General features: G+C 42.2%; 1 protein-coding gene and 1 long non-coding RNA gene across 5 annotated transcripts in view; one reads left to right on the top strand and one right to left on the bottom strand.

Annotated features, from left to right (window-relative positions):
* Positions 1–6,931, bottom strand: part of TRAPPC10 (trafficking protein particle complex subunit 10) — a 37,868-nt gene extending 30,937 nt beyond the window's left edge. The window contains exon 1 of the mRNA XM_023924095.2: positions 6,736–6,931. Within this exon, the coding sequence (XP_023779863.2) occupies positions 6,736–6,814 (79 nt within the window). The 5' untranslated portion in view covers positions 6,815–6,931. The remainder of the gene's footprint in view (positions 1–6,735) is intronic.
* Positions 6,438–21,312, top strand: part of LOC111927278 (uncharacterized) — a 48,663-nt gene continuing 33,788 nt past the window's right edge. For 3 of the 4 annotated variants that reach the window (XR_015284046.1, XR_015284045.1, XR_015284044.1), the window contains exons 1-2: positions 6,438–6,737; positions 7,686–7,758. This is a non-coding gene — a long non-coding RNA (uncharacterized LOC111927278). Of the gene's footprint in view, positions 6,738–7,119; positions 7,358–7,481; positions 7,577–7,685; positions 7,759–21,312 lie in introns of those variants that run through there. The other variant, XR_002863489.2, reaches the window with a different exon arrangement.

Genomic DNA, 21,312 nt, shown 5'->3' with positions numbered 1-21,312 from the left:
TTGTAGGATTTTTTGTAATTTTTTGTGAGTTGGTGAGGAGATTGTTTTGTTTGAGGTGTTTTGGAAAAACAAAAACAAACACAAAAAAAAAGGAAAAAAAAAAGAAAGATGACGACTCAACCGTATCACAGCAAATTCAATTCAGTGGATTGGTCTCAACACTAACACCCAACTCAAACCATTCTGTGGCTGTCAGTAATGAGGCCAGAGAGTAAATGATTATCAGCCACAACTTGAAAAGGACAAGGAAGGATGTGGATATAGGAAGGAAAAGTAATTCTGGCATGCTATCATAATTAAAATCAAGAAGCCATCTAGAGAAGGGTTTTCATCTTTCAGAACCAACAAGCAAATAAGATCTAAATATCCCATAGAGATGATAACTAGGGAGTAACAGTAGAGTCTGATAAGCTCTAGGAGCACCTACCTCAGCCTTTAAACCATGTATGTCTGAATTAATCTGCTCCCCATCCAGATGTCAACAGACAGCCCACAAATACAGAAAGAACTCAATAGCTCAGTGATACCAAGTACAGAGTGCTTCTGCACATGAAGTACTAACACACAACAACTGAAAGCAGTAATGTTCAAGTGATACACGTTAAAAAGAAATACCCCAGGAGAAAGACAAGATCAAAACACTTGTTTCCTTTCTTTCCACATGACAAAGTTCAAATGGTAGGGCCTTTGGCACTTATCTAAATACTTCACGTGCTGTGGGTGGAGAATGGAAGGAGAGCAGCCCTGAGGAGAAGGAACTGGGGGTGCTGGTGGAAGAGAAGCCCAACATGGCCAGGTCCTGTGCCCTCACAGATCCTAAAGCCAAACATGTCCCGGGCTGCATGCAAGGCACCGTGGGCAGCAGGAGAGGGGGGGATTCTGCCCCTCTGCCCTGCCCAGGTGAGACCCCACCTGCAGAGCTGCCTCCAGCCCTGGGGTCCTCAACATGAGAACAACATCAACCAGCTGGAATGGGACCAGAAGAGGGACACAAAGATGCTTAGAGTGCTGGGCACCTCTGCTATGGAGAGGAGCTGAGAGCTGGGGTTGTTCAGCCTGGAGAAGGGACCTTAGAGCCCCTTCCAGTGCCTGCAGCTGCCCCGAGAGAGCTGGAGATGGACTTTGTACAAGGGCCTGGAGAGACAGAACAAGGGACAATGGCTTTAAGCTGAAAGAGGGTAGATTTAAACATCAGGAAGAAATTCTTCCCTGTGAGTGTGGTGAGGCCCTGTCACAGGGTGCCCAGGGAAGCTGTGGCTGCCCCATCCCTGGAAGTGTTCAAGGTGGGGTTGGATATGGAAGGTGTCCCTGCCTGTGTCAGGGGTTTGGAACTGGACGATCTCTAAAGTCTTTTCCAATGCAAAGAGTTCTGTGATTCTTTCCTCCTTGTCCTTCTTACTGACATTCTGGTAGATCAAATCAGTGCAGCCTTCCTCCCTTCCCTCTTTCCCTATCTAGGACATTTGTTCTACTCTAAATTTGTACAGGAACAATGAAAACCAGAATGACCATTTAACCAGGACTTCCAAGGGGAACATGCAGTCTTTGTAGCAGCTATCTAATACCAAAGAACCATAAAATATTGACATTTTTTAGGTTCACACCTGTCTAAAACCACCAAAATCCCCAATAACCTATTTTTTTCCTAACAGTTTCCAAACTTATTAGATGCTTAGAGGCTTTGTCACTGTAGCATCTAAATATACCACAGTGATTTTTTTTTCCTCTAGAGGAAATTATCCTAACCCACTAACTACACAGGCAGTTTAAAACAAAAACTCCTCAGGTCAGATGACTAAAGAAGACAAATATTTTCCTTTGATACCAGTGACAAGCCCAGTCAACTGAGATAAAAGGCTTTGAATACCTTTAAAAGAAGGCAGGGCCAAGACTACAATTCAGTGTAGTTTTGTTTGGGTTTTATCCTGAAGTATCACTCACAGCTAACCTTTCTGACACCACTTATTTTTCTGCTAGTAAAAAGTTCTGCTGTAAATATTTTTTCTTAAATAATCAGCCCGTAAGAAGTGGATCTACCTGAAGTTTTGGTGAGGTTTTTATATTTACATCGTTTAAAAGTCTTCCTCTCACCCAACTCAAATTCATATTCAAAAGAGGTCTAAAAACCAAAACACAACACAGCTAAATTGCTATGTAAAAACCATAACTGATTCACTATAAGAAAATCCTTTTAGCAAAACTTTAATGCTACACTTCTAAATCTGTAAAACAGGTTAACACTAATGAGTATATGCCACTTCTTCTCTTGACATATGTAATCAAATATTTAAACACAGAATAATGTATGAACTACACAACAGTGATGACTTACAATGCAGGGAGCAGTTCTGGTTGAGAACAGGGAAAATGCATTTATAGGATATAGTTGTTAAATGGTCTCACTAGCAGCAAATCATTCGAATCACTTGGGCTACATCCTGCTTCTTGCTGGCACATTTTTTTATTACATCTATCTACTAGTAACAGAAGAACTTTTGAATTAAACTCCTCTAGTCCCAGAACAATATTCTTAAGCCCTTCCAGTCCCAGAACAATATTCTTAACTGCAAGTATTTGTTTTCACCAGAAAAAGATGCAAAATTCCTCCCCACCCCTTACTTTTATTAACCTTTCTGTTCCTGCTGTAGATAATTGGAAACATTTTCTATTCTTGGGCCTACAGAGCTTTTGCTGATGGTTTTTCTGTTGCTGTATCATAGAACATTCTGAACATGGACCAGATAAAAATGATGCATGCCATTCTCTCCAAAGATTATATGAAGTCCATTGTGATAAAACAGATTATTGACAGTGAGAGCAAACATGCAAACACACAATATAAATGGACAGTAGACAATATAAACAGATACTACGAGCCGATAATGGAATATTCCACAACTGCATGAAGATAATTACAAAAGAACAGCTTGTTAGGAAAGCTCTGAAAAAAAACCTATTAATTACTTCATTTAGCAGAATTGCCTTTTGTCTTCAGCCTCCTCTTCATATGGATAGAGCTAATAATTTAAGTGCAAATCAGCTACATAAGGATAACTTCTTTGGCTGATATATACGCCCAGCAACAATACATTTAAGCTCCAAAGACTTTCTCAAAGTTTCAAATGGGATTCCTGAGAAGGAAACATTGTTTGGATTTCCTAGGAAATCAATCTGCACTGGTTTAGAGATTTTGCAAAGTCAACATTGTACAGAAACTACTTGAGTTCAAGATGTTCAATGCAAACACTCAATTTGCCTCTGCAAAAAAAACCCCAAAAATTAATGATGCTAAAAATAACACTTCTACAGCAGTGAGAAAGCTGTACGATGACTCAAAACACTTTGTAAGCTTACCAGGTCTGGTATCAATGCAGATAAATTGCTACAAACTTGAACTGAGAGTTCACAAAGTAACGTGCCAGAGAGAGCAGAACCACAGCTGGACAGGGAAACTCCCCAGTGACTTTGCAATCCAGTAAGACTGACAGTGTAAAAAATATGGCTCAAATTAATTAGGAATTGAGTCATCATGGCACTCAGTCCTACATGACAAGAGTGATTTAACACTCAGGGGTGCTGCCATACTTAAAAAAGGGGAAACACAAAAAGGAATGGCAACTTTATGTGAATATACTACTTTTGCCACACTTGGAAAATATGGTTGTCTGTATGCCTAGAGAAAGGGTCTCCAGAAAGTTTGTCATGCCTTGCTGAATTCTCTGAACTAAAAATTCTCTGTTAAAACTACAGGTGTTTCCAGTGATGCAAGCACAATAAAAACAAGGCTAATTCACCTATGCACAGCTTCTGAGGGCAAAATAATCAAGTTACAGCACAAACATGAAAAAAGTACTGACAAAAACTGCAAATGCAACTGGCATCAGATGTCTAAGACATGTGGAACCTGCCATTTTTTTCCACAGGCCAAAGCCTGTACAAAGAGTGCTGAATTCAGGGTTGGGCCAACACAGCAAATAACTATGGTTACAATACAGACTAACTCGTAGATTTAAAAGCATAACTCCCTTTACCAAAGCATTCCTTCCAGAGCACTGACAAATTTATTTCAAGTAGGCAAAAACATTTGTTTACAAAACAACTCAGGTATGCACAATGTTGAAAAGAAGTTTCACTATGAACAGAACTCCCTCTTCAGTTCTCTTTTATTAAGAACAAACCCTAAGAGTTAACAGGAGTTATTTCATGATGCAAAAGTTTACCTGACAGAGATTAATCTAAATCTTGTAGCAAAAGGAAATACTAATGTTCTGAAAAGCACCCTCACTTAACCTTCACTCTTGCTTGGTGTAATCAGAATTCAGCCATCCCTTCAGAGGTCTGCTTTTCCCCCACGTGCACCTCCTGGGTGGGACACTTATCCCAGACAGTTCCAACTGCCTGAAACTGGAACCACAGACAAGATAAACTGTGTTTGTTGAGCAGCTTCTAATACCATGGCTTTTAATGTGTTTTGCAACAAACCAACATCAAGTCCATCCTTTCCCTGGAAGGCCAAGCCTCACCTCTCCATAAATCTCTGGAATATAATGCTTAGAGGAGCTTTCCTTCAAGAAAGTCATTATTGGTGAATGCCCTTATTTGAAATATTGAAGTCTCTAAGTACTCCACATCTCTGAACAGAGAAGAAAGGAAACTAAAGCAATTACAGTAAAATGTATTCCCCATTGAAATCAAACATTTTGATTTAAAATGTAGCAAGTCACCCTTACTACATTCACCAGAGAGGTAATCTCTGAGCACTTTTGCTGAATTAATTTTAACTTCTGAATTAGGATGTCTCAGACCAAGCCACTCTAGTCCATACCAGTAAAGATATTAATGCTGTGTTTGTCCAGAGCACTAGAAATTATTCCCTCAGTCCAGGAGTGAGGCATACAAATGACATGTAATGCTCACCTCTTATCTCATATTTAGGTCTGCTGCTACCATACTGGATGGGGATAAAAACAAAACATTTTACAATCATAATGTATGCTCACTCACTACGCAAAATTAATACTGTTTTCAATATCAGACAACTGGGCTTGATTGAAATCTGGTTAAATTTTGTCTTTGGAATTTTGAAAATTTCCTTATACAGAGACCAGAGTTGTTTTCAGCATCTACTAATAAAAAGTCCAAGGATTTACCCTGAGGTAAAACTTTGTGTACTTCAACGGACTAAAATGTTACTTATTCAAATCACACAGAAACTGAGAAGACTGACCTGCACCACCAAGTCCCCCTGCTGCACACATGGAGACTTTCCAATTCTAAATACACATAAAGCCAGAAAATCTAAAAAACCAGCCCCCACAGCCTGATCAGTTGCATTAACACGATAAACTATATCCTCCAGATATTTCTGATATGCATATTTTTCTGAAATGTGCATTTTTCACACATTTCTTTAAATCTAAAGTGAAATGGATTTCAAAATTCTTTAAATAAGTGAGTAGAGAAGATTCAGTACAGATCCTGCTCACTTCAGCTTATGAACTGCATTCAAAAAAAGGAAAAAAAGTTTGAGACAGGAAAAAGGACATTTATAAAACAGTTGAGAAAATATATACACGCAGAGCTCAACAATTATACAGCTACAAGGTTACAGTTGGATACTTTCTCTAAGTAAGGTCTAAGACCTTAATCACCAATAAATGCTTACTCAATAATAAGACAACACAGAACTGTGAAACAAGTTTCTATTTCACAGGCACATAAAGCATTCCCAGTGTTTTGGTGATAAAGTGCAAATATGTATTTTGTAACATCATCAGTAGAGATACTTCTGGTAGAGATACTACTGGCCTGACTCAGACCAGCCCCAGGCTGCCTTTTGTTAAAAAGAAAAAGCAGAATTCTGTATGCTGATTTCATTCACTTTACCTTGTTACTGACAGCATTATGGATTAGTTAGAATAAAAAAGACTATTCCAGTTGGAAGGAACCTACCAGGATCATCTGGTCCAACTACATGACATGACCACTTCAGGACTGACCAAAAGTTACAGCATGTTAAGGGCACTGTCCAAGTATCTCCTAAGACACGGCCAGACTTGGGACAGACAGACACCTCTCCAAGGAGCCTCTTCCATTCTCCCGTTAAAGAAATGCTTCCTAATGCCCAGCCTAGTCCACGTGCTTGTTTTAAGCGAACTTTGAGTGCATCCCTCTATACCTGTAAGAGCAGGGGAGGCTCACGTTTTACATCAGGACCACCTGCCTGTCTCTGATACCTGAAAGGACTAATTCATCGCTGGAAGCACGAGATCCCGTTTTGGTTAACTAAACTGTCTCAGGGATGGAACCAAAGCACAGCAGTTGAAGATTAAATGATAATGTCAGTGGGAATGCATCAGTGGGATCGCCGCAGAGGATGCCTCCTCGCAACTTCTCTTAGCACCAGCAAAGCAACACAAAGCTCGCTGGCAGGAAGTTTGGGATTCACGATTTATTCTTGTATTTTACCCTCTTCCCCTAACCACCTCTGAGCACGACATTCGGCTTGTTCTTTACTACAGAAACACCCCCAAGTTTGCCCACTGCCATTAGAAAGGCGGGGGGGAGCAGCGAAGTGGCAAACCCCGCCATCAGATCCCCTCTGCAGGCTCCCTGTCCCCACCCGGAGCTGCGGGAGCCCCCCAAAAGCAGCCACCCCCTCCTGCCTCGCCCCGGGCCCGCAGGGGCACCGGCCGGACCCCCAGCCCGAAGAGCAGCGGCGGCGGGGACACTCACAGGTCACGATGGGCTTGTTCTCCATGGTGTAAATCACGGGGGGCTTCTCCCTGCCCTCCTCCTCCTCGGCGGGGTCCATGAGCGGGCGGGGTCGTCAGCCCCGGCTCCCCCGCCCGCCCGGCGCCATGGGAACACGGCCGGGGGCTGGGACGGGACAGGCCGGGCCGGGCCGGGCCGGGCCGGGGGTGGTGCTGCCGCTGCCGCCCCCCCCCCCACCTCCCCCCACCCCCTTCCCCGCGTCCCCGCAGCGCCGCTCCGGAGGGGAAGGCGGGCGGGAGAGGCTCATCCGCTTCCTGGATCACCGGGCAGGCATTACCGCTTCCGGGGAGCGCCGCCGCCGGGGCACCCGGAAAAGGGGGAATGCGGCGGGCAAGGAAGGGAAGCGCGGCCCGGCAGCGGAGGGAGCTCCCGGCATGCGGGGACCCGGGGCGGGGCTGCCCCTGAGGGAGGGCCCGAGGCGCCCGAGGGTCAGAGCACCCCGGGCCGCCCTGGTCGGTGACGGCCGGCGTGAACGGGGTGAATCACGGAATGGTCGGGGTTGGAGTGACCTGTGGAGATAACTCAGTCCATCCCCCTGCCCACACAAGGTCACCCAGAGCAGGTGACACGAGGATGCGTCCAGGTAGCTCTGAAATGTCTCCAGAGAGGGAGACTCCACACCCTCCCTGTGCAGCTCTTCCAGAGCTCTGCCACCCTCAATGGAAAGAATTCCTCCTTGTGTAGGGGTGAAACTTCTCGTGTTTTAGTTCATGCCCTTTGCTCCTTGTCCTTCGGCTGTACACCGCCGAAGAGGCTGGCACCATCCTCTTGAGACCCTCCTGGGACATGTTGATAAGTATGGGTGAGATCTTTCTCAGCCTTCTCTACACTAAACAGGCCCTGCTCCCGCAGGCTCTCCTCATAAAAGAGATGCTCTTTATTAAAATGAATCTTATTTGAATTCATTGCAGGAGTTCCGTGAGGCTTTGGTGGACTTCATAGGCAGCTGCCCGATGTGTCATTCCCATGGCTGTTCCTGGCTAGGTCAGTGAGAGTCAGAGCATTAGGGATCTATTTTCCACGGACTACAAATATATAAGTAAATATAACCCTTGAAGTTTAATGATTTAATGTATTTTAATTTTAGTTTAATGTAGGGTTTTAAATGCATAGAGATAATAACATCCCATTACACTTCTGTTGAGTCTAATTAGTGGTATTAGATCCATAAAATTGACCCTTGTTTTACTTTACACTGAGATGCTATTCCTTTTAAATAAATCTCCTGTTCACCTTGGTCATCTGTAGTTTATTCAGAATCAATGCCAAACTTACAGGGTTTGCATTTACTGTCTCAAATAAAAGTGAGTAAGATCTAGAAGGGCATATTGAAAGTAGCCTACCATAAGGGGTAAAAAATGGAAAACACTGCATACATGTGTAAAGCCAAATGTAACCTCAGGTAGGACTATAAATAATCTGTGAATTAATCATAACTCTTTATTGCAGAGTGGCGTTGTGCTCAGGTGTTTTGGGTGTTCAGATATTTACAGAAGTCAATTTGTTTAGAATTTTCTTTCAGTAAAACCTTAACCCTATTTTCTGGACTTAAAATGTTGATTAAAAATATTTACAGCATCCTTGTAACATATTTCATTCCTTAATACTGCTGAATACTCCCAGTTTTATCTCTGCCATTTTACTGTGGGGATTATTGGTTGTTTCCTACTTGAATAATTTCACCAACACATGCACAGAAATTTGCTTTCACCTTGGTTGTAACAAAGCTTGTTTCCTTGGCACAGTCAGACTTTAAGAATTTTATATAGCACAATAAGTTGTTTTACCTGATTTTCAGGTTTAGGTGAGCAGCTGGACATGAACATTTTTTAGTGCTGTGAGAGTCAAGATATATCATGGTACAATTTTATTTTAAAAATGTCAGCACTTAAACCTGTTTTACAGTGTAAGTGGTAAGTGTATGGCAAAAATTATTTACTGAAACAGAAAAGAAAAAACCCTCTTTATGCACTTATGAAAAATTAGAAATTCCTCCCAGTAAGCTCCAAAGTAACTAATTTTGTGCATCTGTCAAATGGTCCTGAACAGCACAGGTAGGGAAACAGGTACACCAAAGTCAAATGTATTTATCCTCTTTTCTCAGAGATTAGAGCTAAGAGCTAAGGCAAATAAATTCATTGGGATTAACATTTTAATCACTATAGAATTTGATAAACAATTCGATTTCCTTTAGTTTTTATGTTGCAGTGTACCTGTTTTTATTAAAAACAAACATAAAAACACTTCCAAAAACAACCAACAAAAAGATAACCCCTGTCCTAGCCCCGCTTGCTATTTTTGATAGCAAGTGAAGCAAATACATTCTCCATCTTTCCTTTTCCTAAACCATCTTCTCCCTCCCAAAAAATAAGACAGACTTATTATTATAGACAAGAAGACTAAAGAAAACAACTTTTCATTGTGTCTCAGGTGTTTAATTGCCAAAAATACTTGAAAGTCATTTTGATAGGGAAGTGAGATTGACTGGTCTCTGATGGGAAAAGTAGATCATTTATAGTAAACTGCACAGAGAAAAAAATCAAGCATTTGGAAACTGAGACTTTGACAGTGTTGTGCTTTTACCTTGCATTTTGAAATTAATAGATGAAATGTTTCTTCTGGGGAAAATGTGGTAAAGGAAAAAAGGGACCACTTGAAGGGCAACTGGAATTTTGCTTTTCCTCTTTTACACCAACTAAAATACTCTCTGTCTCTACTAGAAATCATTACATGTCTTAAATGAATATTAATTTTGTATCCACAAAACATAATCATTACAGACACCAGGGCACTGTGGTGCTACAGTTCACTCCAGTTTTTCAACCTCACATGCATGGCAAGATGGAATTTAATTCTATCAGTCTATCTCTTTAGCCAGACAAATACTCTTTCTTCACCATTTCAGATTGCTGGGTGTCAGGTGCCTAAAACTTTTCTGTTGCCACATTAGCAGGGCAGAATTATGCCTGCACTTTGATTGAGGAGTCAGTAAGAGAGAAGGAGCTGAATTTGAGGTAGTTCATGGCCAGGCAGAGCCTGTACAAGTGCTTATATGCATCAGCATTATCATTTCTATTCCAGCCACAGGCTTAGTGCCCAAGTAGGTCACCTCTGGGATGGATCTTGACTTTGAGGCACAGTATAAAGGAGCAGATTAATCTAGGAGGCGTCTGTATGACTGGATGGAAAGACTGCATGTATATTACTAAACCAGGAAGAGTTTCCTGGTTTCCAAGTCTGTGCATCTCATTTTCCTGTGCATTTCAGGTCAGTGTGGACAGAAGGGCACAGCAGCCTTTTTTTTTATCCCTATTTCACAGCCTGGCTTCTGCACAGAGCAGAGGTGTGCTGATGGAGCAGGGCCATAGCACACACCATCAACACTCGGGTGGGTGTTCACAGGAACAGGGCTCTAGCAGGAAAAACAACCTCAGGAAAATAGACTCTCTCCCAAAACAAGGCACATAAACTCATTATATTTCCACCCAGATTCTGCACATCACACTTGGTTTAACTGCACTTCATTAACTGTTTCATTAGCAGTAGCTGGTGTCTCTTCCAACTTTCACTTTGTGCACGCTGACTGTGCAGCCTCACCACTTCTCCCTCAGTTCATAGCTTCTCTCTGCAATAGGATTTGTAAGTTACCATACAGAATTCAAAATTTTCTCCTGTCAAAATTTTGCACAGTTGTTCTTCTGTGATGTTTCTTCTTATTGATGAGTTAGAGATTTATACACCAAACTGCCAGCAGGCAGTCCCATCAGTACTACCTGGCTGGGTTTGGGTTAGGCTAGCTTCATGGGCAGTTTCTGTGGCTTTTGGGAACTCTCCATCCTAGAGGAGGAATGAAGTCTGACTTGAAAGGTGAGAATTGTTTCAGAGAAAGAAACTGTTTTCAGAGGTGCTGTTTGTGTATATTGTGTGGTGGTTAGTGTAAAACAAGGGTTAAATTTCTCATTCTCCTGTTCTATCATATTTTGTGTGCACAAACCCAGTGGCACAGGTGTCAGGCAAACAGAGGAAGTCAGCATATCCCATATCCCTTTTTCTGCTCCTGAATTTCCATTTCCTTTTTTTTCCCCTTACTTCTCTTCTGTTACAGGTTTGTTTAAATGATGTGCTCTGCAAGTCAGGACAAGGTATTTCATTGTAAAATATTTGGCACTCTTAACTTGATCAAAATAAAGCATTGCTGTACCCTTAAGAACCATATCACAGAGATTAATGAGCTCAGTAACTGCAAGAGAAGCAGCAGTGGTTTTCTGAGGAACTCAATCCCATGTCTCAGGTCTTCCAAAGAGCAAGAAGGTTAATTAAATCCTGGCTCTTTGTTGTAACATTAAATCCTAAAATATCATGTCAGCCTTCAGGTCTCTACTGGGAGAACTCTTGGTGAATTTCTTTCAAATATTTAAGCAGCAGGAAAATGAAAGGAAAGCACTTAAAGTGAATCCCTAATTGCCTTATGTTTTGATGCAGTGTCCATTACAGGGGAAAACCCACATTTGAAAATGTTCCTGCTGAGTTTGAAAATTATGACAACCATCCTATTTTGGGGAAGCAGAGAGAGAAAAGATAAACAGAAAGAATGGTGTTGATGAAAGGAAATGATTACCAGCAGGTGAGATTTTGATAGGAGGAAAGTAAAATTCTTATGCCAGGTTTCTGTCAGGATGAAGACAAAACCAGCAGTGTCTACAGGACAATTTGATTCCCCCTCTCCACTGTTATCTAAGATAACCAGGGCCCAGGGGTATCATGGTAGATCCTAGGATCCCAGGATTTGCTAGCAATAACAGTCATGAATTTCTTGTATCCTCTCAATCATATAAAATCCAAGTAAAGATTTACCATGGAAAATCTTATCTTTATATTCTCCATATCTGACCACACTCTAACATTTCTGCTGGATGTAGTGGGTTGAGCCTGGCCTGCAGCCACACAAACACTCACTCTCCCATCCCCAGCAGGACAGGGGGAGAAAAGAAGAAAAACAGAAGTGGGAATGCACATGGGTTGAGATAAAAACAGTTTATTAGGTGAAGGAAAGTGACAGAAATAAAGCAAAGGAAATCATTCAGCCCATCCCACATGCAGAACAGCCATTCTCCAAACAGAAACCACCTTGGAAGCCAGAAATGTCCCTTTCTCTGTCCCAGTTTTTACTGGTGACCGTGAACTTTTGGCATTGTATTGTACATAAGGAAAAGCCCTTTGGCCAGTTGGGGTTAGCTGGCCCAGCAAAGTCCCCTCACAATCTCTTGCCTATCCCAACCTACTTGCTGGAGGAGAAGAGTGTCCAGTTCTACTTGTTTTTACAATAATCTCATTTAACAGATTGGGTTGGTTTCCCTGCAATGACTTAGTGTAGGATCATGCCAGAGATATTAATGAAATACTATCCAGACTTTGACATATTGTCACCCAGTACTTAAAACTGAGCCTGTAGATGGACAATCTTGGGTGAAATGGTAGGAGAGAGCTTATACATGTGCTTTTTTACCAAAGATTTAAGTTCTGTCTGACCTGAAATCATTGCAGAAGAGAATGATTACAGAAGAGAAATTTTATGGGGAAGATGAATGTTTGAATGTTCAACAGTAGCAAGTTTTGGAATGAAAAACTGAAGGAATTTCTAGAGAAAGAGTCCCTTTTCAGGCTTAGCATCAACTTTCACCTGTGGAGAAAGTTCAAACAAACTTTTCCAATAAGGTTGAAGGATAAATCCTTACTTGTAAGGATTTTTCTTCGATACTTTTGGTAATTAATATTTATGGAGAAATGGATATTGAAGTCCATGGGCTTCCACTGAGATGACCATCACTCCGTACAGTGTTTGGGATTAAAAATTAAACAACATAATAACTGTAACTAAGTTTTACAGAATTGGTGAAGGAAACTTTATCCCAAAGGAAGAATTATTCAAGGAGTCAGGGGAGAAGCAAAAGCCTAGTTTTATGTTTTCACTTTGATTTGTGGCAGCAGTCAGAAAACTGTCACCAAAAAGCACAGAAAGTTTAACTGAGGGAATTCTGTTTTTAATTAACTAATTTCATGAAATCACAGCCACCTGCAGAAACAGAAAAAAAAAAAGCTAGACTTTTATATTTGGGAAAATAATTTTATAAGATTGTAAATTCCTTTTTTTTAAATGAGTACTTTAAAAGCCACCTTGTCTTTTTTGAATTAGTATGTCAGCCACAAATCATTAGTGGTACATAATAATCAAAATGTTGTCTTTTTATTTCATATTGCTGGGAATGAATCATTGACAGAAATACATTTAGTAGCAACAAAACCAGCATGGGGAACCTATTTCCATAGAAGCTCTATTCAAGAGCATTTTCCTTCCATCCATAGATTCCTGGAGCAGAATCTGCTGTTTTGTGAACTATTCCTAATCACCAGAGTTAGAAAAATATGGGAATGTAGAGAAGGTGACAGTAACTGTGGAAGAGCTGCTGCATGTCTCTGTTCTGAATCCCCTGAATGACCATGGGACAAACCAGAGGGACAAAGTTGAAATGTGGGACCAAAGAACTTCTAGAAGGGTCCGGAAAAGCAAACAGCCTGAAGAAAGGGAGAGAAAAAGAGAGAAATCATAGAAATGCTTATTTTGAATCCTCTTTATAGTACAGAAAATATTTAATAAAAGAGTCTACAGAAATACAGGCCAGCATGTGAGGGCAGAGCAGCTGGAGCAAGGAGGAGATGCTCCCTGGCCTGGAAGGGAGAATCAGTACCTTGCTATTTGTCCAGCATAATCTTCACAATCTTTTCAACATCAGTCTCTGCCATCTGGGACTCCTTTCCTGGTGCTGCCTCTCTTCTAGCACCCCTTGAGACAGACTTTCCTCCTCCTCCAAACAGTTTGCTTTGACTAGTTCTCTAAAATCCTACTCATCCAGGGAGGATGCCACAAAAAGGCAGTGTGTTTGAGTTATCAGAGGCAGCTCCAACTTGCAGACATGAGAAAGGCATTTGGACTCAGATCTAGTGCTGAGTGTGTTACAAGCATGCCAACCCACCTCAGCAAAGAGGAACGAGTTCAGAGTGTGAGATTTTGAGTAGGAAAGTATAAACATCATTACCAGGATGTTAATGTTACACATCTAATGATGCCAGCAACTGCTCTTGCTCTCTCTGTACCACATGAACCACATTAAAGAAAGAAGAGGGAAAAGCAGACATGACAGTCCTTATTCCAAGCTAATTTTGAAGACCAGAGGAATTCAATCTGCAGCTGATCTACCACTGCCCTTGCTTCATTTTCCTCTCCCCCTACACATCATTTAGATCCATTTCCCAAGCCACTCAAACATATTTAGTAACTTACTAGCAATAGTGCAGTGATCTTGGAGCCTTTCACAGCTCCCTGAAATCCAAACAACTTTTCAACCAGTATGGGTAGAAATAAGGTCAGGTGCCAGCAGGCAGAGAAGGCCCTCAAGCCCCAGGAGTTCCTGCAGCTCTGGACTATGTTCAGGATAGACCCGAGCTGCAAAACAGAAACATTTCAGCTGCCAGCAGGGAGACACAGGGCTAATTAGCAGGTCTTGAACAGCAAGAATCAAACTGAGAGCATCCAGCACTCCCCCTGGTTTTTCATGGATGCTACTTCTCTGTATCACCTGCCTCTGTTCCCTAAGCATCCACCTTTTCCCTGCTATCCAGCCCTGCTGAGCAAGGAGCTGCAGTAGTGTCATGAGAACATCAGCTCAAACTGTGTGAAAATGGAAATCAATTCTCCTGACTCATGAAAGAGGTTTGTATCAGGAGTTTCATTCTCATTTATGCCACAAGTATGAGTGGCAGAGAGCCCAAGGCAGAGTCCCAGGACAGTCACACCTCCACATAATTCTGAACTTCCTCTTGAGACTGGAGACTTAGAAGAAAAGGGTTGTTTATCTGGAAAATTATCCTATCCTGAGAGGAGTCAGAAGCACAGAAAGATACACATTTGAACACTGGCTGTTCTTTGGAAAAGGGGGAGGTAAAGGGACCACCCCCATGGGATGTTTGCATGCACAATTCAAGTACAGTCTTTGGTACCACCACCAGCAATGTGATTTCATCACCAGACACAGGAAACCTGTCATGGCCTGCCATGAGGGCCTGCAGATAGCACAATGTTTAATTTAATCTGTGCACAGCCAGAGAGCTCCCTGCTCCCAGTTTACAGGGTAATTCACTGTTCTTTTATCAGCTATACTCTGCAGTCTGTACCTGGACTCTCTCAGCTGTGGACTGACAACCCTTTCCTCCAGAATATATTAATTTCTATTAATTTTTATTTACTACACAATTAGAAACATAGATGTGTGGTCACTTTAAAAACCACATTACAGAAAATATTATTAAAATACACATTTACTAACTAATTATGCTTTTGTGCAAACACATCATAGTACTTCTGGGTTGTTACTTCATTTATCATCTTTGTTAGGAGTAGCTTCTGAAGAGTAAGAGTTCTGAAGAGTTGGTAAGAATGAGACCATAAAATTTCTAATTCAATTTTCTAGACAATAAGGATCTATTCTAAGGATCTTCTAAGGATGATTGTTTAATCTCTGCCCATCACACCAGCTTGAGAAAGAGCTCACACATGTCCAAGGGATAATGTAAAACTGTTGGGAATAAGGAAGAAAGGAATCTTAGAGTTACACCATTATTTAAATACTCCTCTCTGCATTTATCAAGGGAAAGCTCAATTCCAAATTAGAATGTGAAATTATTAGTTGTTAAATTAAAATGCATTATTAATTAGAAATTAGATTCCCTTGCAAGCTTATCTTGAGCAGGTCCTCCCTGGGTGGCAAAAGTGAAGTACTACAATAATGAAGTCTAAAGAAGAGGCCCAGGAAGCCATTCATAATAAGCATAGAAGTAAATATTCTGTTGAGAAGTCTCCCCTTCAGAATCCTTTTTTTAATTTTTGTATCCTGCCACGGCAGCAGCACCCTCTCAGAGGGTTAAATTGATGGGGTATGTGTGATTTCATGGAGAGGGAGGAGGGCTAAACAACCAGAGACTCAGCAGAAGCGTAAGTTTTGAGATCATAAAGACATCCAGGCCACAAAGGCTATTTCCACCACAGGTTTCTATTCCAGGCTTTGATCCTATTAGACCCCAGTGCTCTTAGTAATAAAGCTACTGAGACAGCTGTAAAACAAAATATATCATTCATGGGAGAGAAAGGACAATGAAATCTCTCATCAATTCCTGCTTTGACCACCACTGCCCCCCAGATAATACAGCAGCAAATATTTCAAACAAGTGATGCTGCTTAGATCCAGGTCCTGTAGCAGCACTGCAAACAACCCTTCACTCCTGTTAGTCCTTTTCAGCTGTGTCTGAAGACACAAAGGTACTGAGAAACTTGCCCTGAGCACCAAACTGAAGCTAAGTAAAACTAAGCTTGAACCCTCCTCCATGAGCGGTTGAGAAATGAGGTTTCCTCTTGCAAGTGGAACAAAAAAATTCTGATATTTCATTTTTGTAAAGGTGCTACATAGTTATGATATTTTGTTTTGTATCTTGAGTGGGATTAAGTACTGTTTAGTCACAGGCTGCACAGCAGGTCCAAGGCCCTTTATCCTTCTGCTGGGTGGAATAGCAAATCTCCTTGTCTGAGGGAGACAAAAGGGAAAATCTGGGTGTACTGGTGATTTGGGTGACACTTCTGAACCTGTGCTGAAATCTCTGAGAAGCCCAAGGGAATTAAACACTGACTTCCATCAGACTGAAAAGTAAGTCATGTGCCTAATCCTATTAGTGCCTGTAAAATTCCCAGACCTAACATTAGCTCCAGAGGTTACTCCACCGAGAGATCCCTTTGAGATTAAGCAAAACCCCCCATATTGCTTCCATGCAATTTGTTCTCCTTAACCATGTTATTGCTTTGGAGTTAACAACAATAATTTATGTTCCATTATGTGCAGTACTTAATTTAGATAGGCCAGCTGCCTTCCTGCATTGCTGCCAGCAAAAGAGTGCACTCTCTCAGGAAATAACAAATTTGCAGGTTTCCCTTGCCTGCCTTTTTAATCTTACTGGAGTTCTGGGCCAGGGGTGCTGGGGGGATGTGGTTTCTCTGTTCCCATCTAGCAGGGAACTAACCCTGGTGTGAACCTCCCCAAAAATGTAGAGTTTCAGCCTGCAGCACAGGGTTGTGTCTTGTCCACAGCTCACAGCTGAAGAATATTCAAAAGCCTTTTCATAAAAGCATTTCTTAGCAGTTTGAGGTATTTTCCATCCTTTAAATTAATCTGGAAAGAAATATGGGGTTTGTCAGGTAAACTCTTTTATGGTGTTCTGTTAGAGAGTCTTGCTCTGAACCTACCTGCTGGCAGGAAGAGGAAACAGTGCATCCTTCTGGCAGATTATGCCATTGTAATCCAAATATATGCTCTATACTGAAAACTTTAAAATCCTTAAACAATAAATTAAATTTTAAAAAATCAGAATTTTGCCATAAAACTTAAAAAATGTAAAACTAAATGATGGGAATCACACAATCATGTGCTGAGTGGATCATGAGAAGAAGAAAGTAGCAAAACAGGAAAGAGTTTTGCCTGCCCATTCAGCATTGATTGTATTTTCCCTATTCCTCTGTTTTGTGCAATTGCTTAAAATAAAGCCTTTCACAGCTGGGAGAAAGCCCAGTTGTGCCTAAAAGAAGTCATCCCTGTTTGGTCAAACATGACACTTGCAGCAATTGTGTGAAGAGAGGAGTAACCTCAGAGAGAAGGATTTTCCCCCAGTGAGCCTCAGGGGATCAGCTCAGCTCCGTAGCAGAGGACCCTACTTTTATCACCTACAAAGCAGCTTTGCTGCACAGAGGCAAAGGACAGCAGTCTCCTACCTTTGACGAGGTGCTCTGATCTGATAGGAAGCAAACAGGAATTAGCATTTTCCTGAAAATACTTGTGGAATTCATATTTCACTGCAGCAAAGGTGGGAGGAGATTTGTATGTGTTCCTAAACTATTGGTTTCTCTCTTCTAATGATCTTCCTTATAAATGGAGCAACCACAAGCACTTAACTACTTGTAACTTCATTGGATAAGTGGAAAAAAAAGAGGTGTCACAACTAGGCCAGCGCTGAATTTGGCTTTTGCAAGTGTTGCCCGACATCAGCAAGATGAAAAACAAAGGCAGTTCACACCACAAGGCGCAACAAAGTAAAATAAGCAGTGCTCAGAGCGAGCTGTGCCCTGCACTGCTGCCTGTATCCCATCAGTCATGTGCTGTGTCTGCACTGAGGCAGTGACCACACATGGCACAGGGCATCTGCTTCTGGCACCCTGCTTTTGGCACTCTCCTTTCTAGCAAATGCCTTGGTAAACTATGGGCTTTGTCTTTCCAGCAGAGAGCAGAAATGCCTGCTCCAGGCTCGTCAGCTCAGGTGTCACAATTCCAGCTCTAGCCCCAGCAGCTCATCATAGCAGTGCTGGCCCTTTGGCACAAACCTTTATCACAGCAGAGCGTAATGATGTTGGCAGTACAGGGGACTTCTATATGTGCATGTATCTCATGTAATGTATTGATATCATATATGTTTTTGTGGGTTACCCATAACCCCCAGCAGGAGAAAAGGCTCAGTGAAGATCAGTAAGGGTGATGTGTATGGGGAATGAATAATGGAATCATAGAATTTTAAGAAGTTGGAATGGACCTTAAAGATCATCACTTGATGATGAACCTCCCACTAGACCAGGTTGTTCAAGACCTTATCCAACCTTGCTTTGAACATTGCCAGGATGGGGTGTCCACAACCTTCCTGTGCAACCTGTGCCAGGGCCTCACCACCCTCACAGTAAAGAATTCCTTCCTGTCTAACCTAAATTTCCCCTCTTTCAGTTTGTACCCATCGCTCCTTGTCCTGTCACTACAGTTCCTGACAGAGCCCTTCTCCAGCTTCCCTGTAGCCTCCTCAGACTCTGGAAGGTGCTCTGAGGTCACCACAGAACCTTCTTCAGGCTGAACAGCCACAACTGTCCTATCCTGTCCTTGTGGAGGTGGTCCAGTCCTCTGAGCAACTTTGTGTCATTTCTCTGGACTTCATCCAACAATTCCACATCTTTATGTTTGGGACAGGAGAACTGGACACAGCACTGCAGGTGGGGTCTCACCAGAGCAGAATAGAGGTGGAGGATCTCCTCTTTGGGCCTCCCAGCCATGTTCCTTTTGATGGAGGTCAGGACAGGGTTGGTTTCTGGGCTCTGAGAGCTCACTGCCAGTTCAGGTTGAGTTTTTCATCAGCTATCACCCCCAAGTCTTTCTCTGCAGGGCTGCTCCCAATCCCTTCCCTGCCCAACCCCTAGGTGTGTCTGGAATTGCCCCAAGGCAGATGCAGGACCTTGTACTTCGCTTTGTTGAACTTGATTATGTTCACACCAGCCCCACCTCTCAGGCCTGCCAAGGTCCCTTTCTGTGGGGCGTGACAGACCACAGCTGTGGCACTGCCAGCTGACTTCAGCTCCGCACAACAGGGACCAGGGGTGGCCTTTGGTTCACATCAACAGCTGAGTGGATCAACTGGTGGTCTAAATATGACCCCGAGGGGAATTAAATATTATCCCCTCCACGTGTGGGATGGCTAAAAGAACCTGGGCAGAGAGCGCAGGACTCTGACATATAATATAGGATGTGATGAAATCCTGGAGAGCCTTTCATTAACCCATGCCACAGCTAGGAACCTTGTATCCACCTACAAAATCCTGTTACACAAAGTTCAATTTCACAGAGGCACTCTGTCAAGCCTCTCAGGAGCAGATTCCAGTTTTAGAAGCATGTAGAAAGTGTATCAGCCTATTCCTCACCCCTAAAGCCTCTGCCCAACACAGCAGCATTCAGGAGGGTGGCACATCTGAACCATGAACTTGCTCCCAGTGCGGCAGCTGATTGTATCTGCTGTTGAGAACACAGCATTACTTTCATGGAATTCCAGGCTGTTTTCCCAAACATGTTAATGCAGTATTGGAAGAAAAAGAGTGGAATTAGTAAGATGAAACTACATACAGAAAATGCCACCACCACAAGCAGCCTCCAACGGTGTTTGCAACTTAAAGAGAGGTTGTGTAAGAAGCTCCCACAGCCTAAAGGTCACTGTGATGTGGACTGCTTAGCACAGAAACAAACCACCTAACAACATTCCCTTTGCCTTCATCCATGCAGCAAATGTATTCTTCCATTTCCACAGCTCCTTTATGCAGTCCTGGCTGTCAAACACTGCAGTGACACACTGCCCCATTGACCTCCCCTTGCCCATAAACCCCGCTGCTGACTGCTTCTTACAGGTGTAGTTGAGATGTCTGACAGTGGTTGGTTCCACATCAAGATCATCATCCTCTAAAAATGAATTATGGATCCAAGGAGATCCAGCAGAGGCACTGAGGTAAGAAAAGCTGTTATTTGTGAGAACTCTAATGTAACACAATAAAGTTTTTGCTTGCACACTCTTAAAATGGAAGTCCATCCTCTCCACAAAAATAGGTCCAGGTCCTCTCACACAGTGACACACGACACCACTCACCTGTCATTTGAAGGCAGCTCAGCCCAACCTAGACTATTCAAAGGGGAACAGATCAAGGAAGAAAAAACCTGCAGGAGAAGCCAAGAACCCAGTGCTTGCTGGGTAGCAAAAAGATGACCCAGGAATGTGATATTATGACACAAATATCATTTACTAATGGATCACATAGGCAAAAGAAGAGCTGATGGCCCAGAGGACAGAGCATGTATAAAGGTACAGCGTATGATGTTGGTGTACACAGGAGGAAGTGTTTTGTCTTCTAATGAAAAATAAAAACTTAAAAGATGTCAGATTTGACAAATTTGTTTAATCTACAGTATCTCTGTGTACAGCCACTCTACCCTGCTGCAGTCTCAACTTATTATACAGCTTTGGGGTTACTTTGGAGAATTCTTCAGGAAAGGAAGACACTTCCCTCCCCATTCTGATCTTTTGGAGGAGCCATGCAAAAACTGTATATATTGCTGCTCTAAGTGTCTCGGTAGTGAACCATCCCTCTGCAGTTCTCAAGGACTGGCTTTGTGCAGGGAATACCCATAGGATTAATCTTGTTCTTGCCTCCCATTCCCACAAAACAATCCATCCATGTTATTGCTGCAGACACATGGCCCTCACATCGGTCAGTTTGCAGGACTGAGACCAAAAAGCATAAATGGAAATAAAACCAACCAAAGCAAAATGAAAATAGCCCTTAGTGCATGTTTAGTTACAAACACCAGAGTGGCAAGTAGGAGAAGGATGCAGATCTTGCAGTTCCATTATGGCCTGCTCAATAAACTCTGGAAAAAAAACAGATGTTGGGCAGTCACCCTGTTTCATTCAAGCACAATTAAACCCCCTCTATTCCATCACAATATGTACAAAATCACATACAGTTAAATAAACAACTGAAAGCATGAATGAGATTCTAATATACAGTCCTTTCACACAGCCAAAGCTATTTTATTTTACAAGACAAGGCTTTTGCGTTCATCTTTGTTTCTGAAAGCCCAGTAAAAA

This window comes from Cyanistes caeruleus, chromosome 3 (genome assembly GCF_971803275.1).
Source record: "Cyanistes caeruleus chromosome 3, bCyaCae1.hap1.1, whole genome shotgun sequence".
NCBI lineage: Eukaryota > Metazoa > Chordata > Aves > Passeriformes > Paridae > Cyanistes > Cyanistes caeruleus.
Note: the sequence above shows the minus strand (reverse complement) of the source record. Positions and strands in the feature narration are given on the sequence as shown.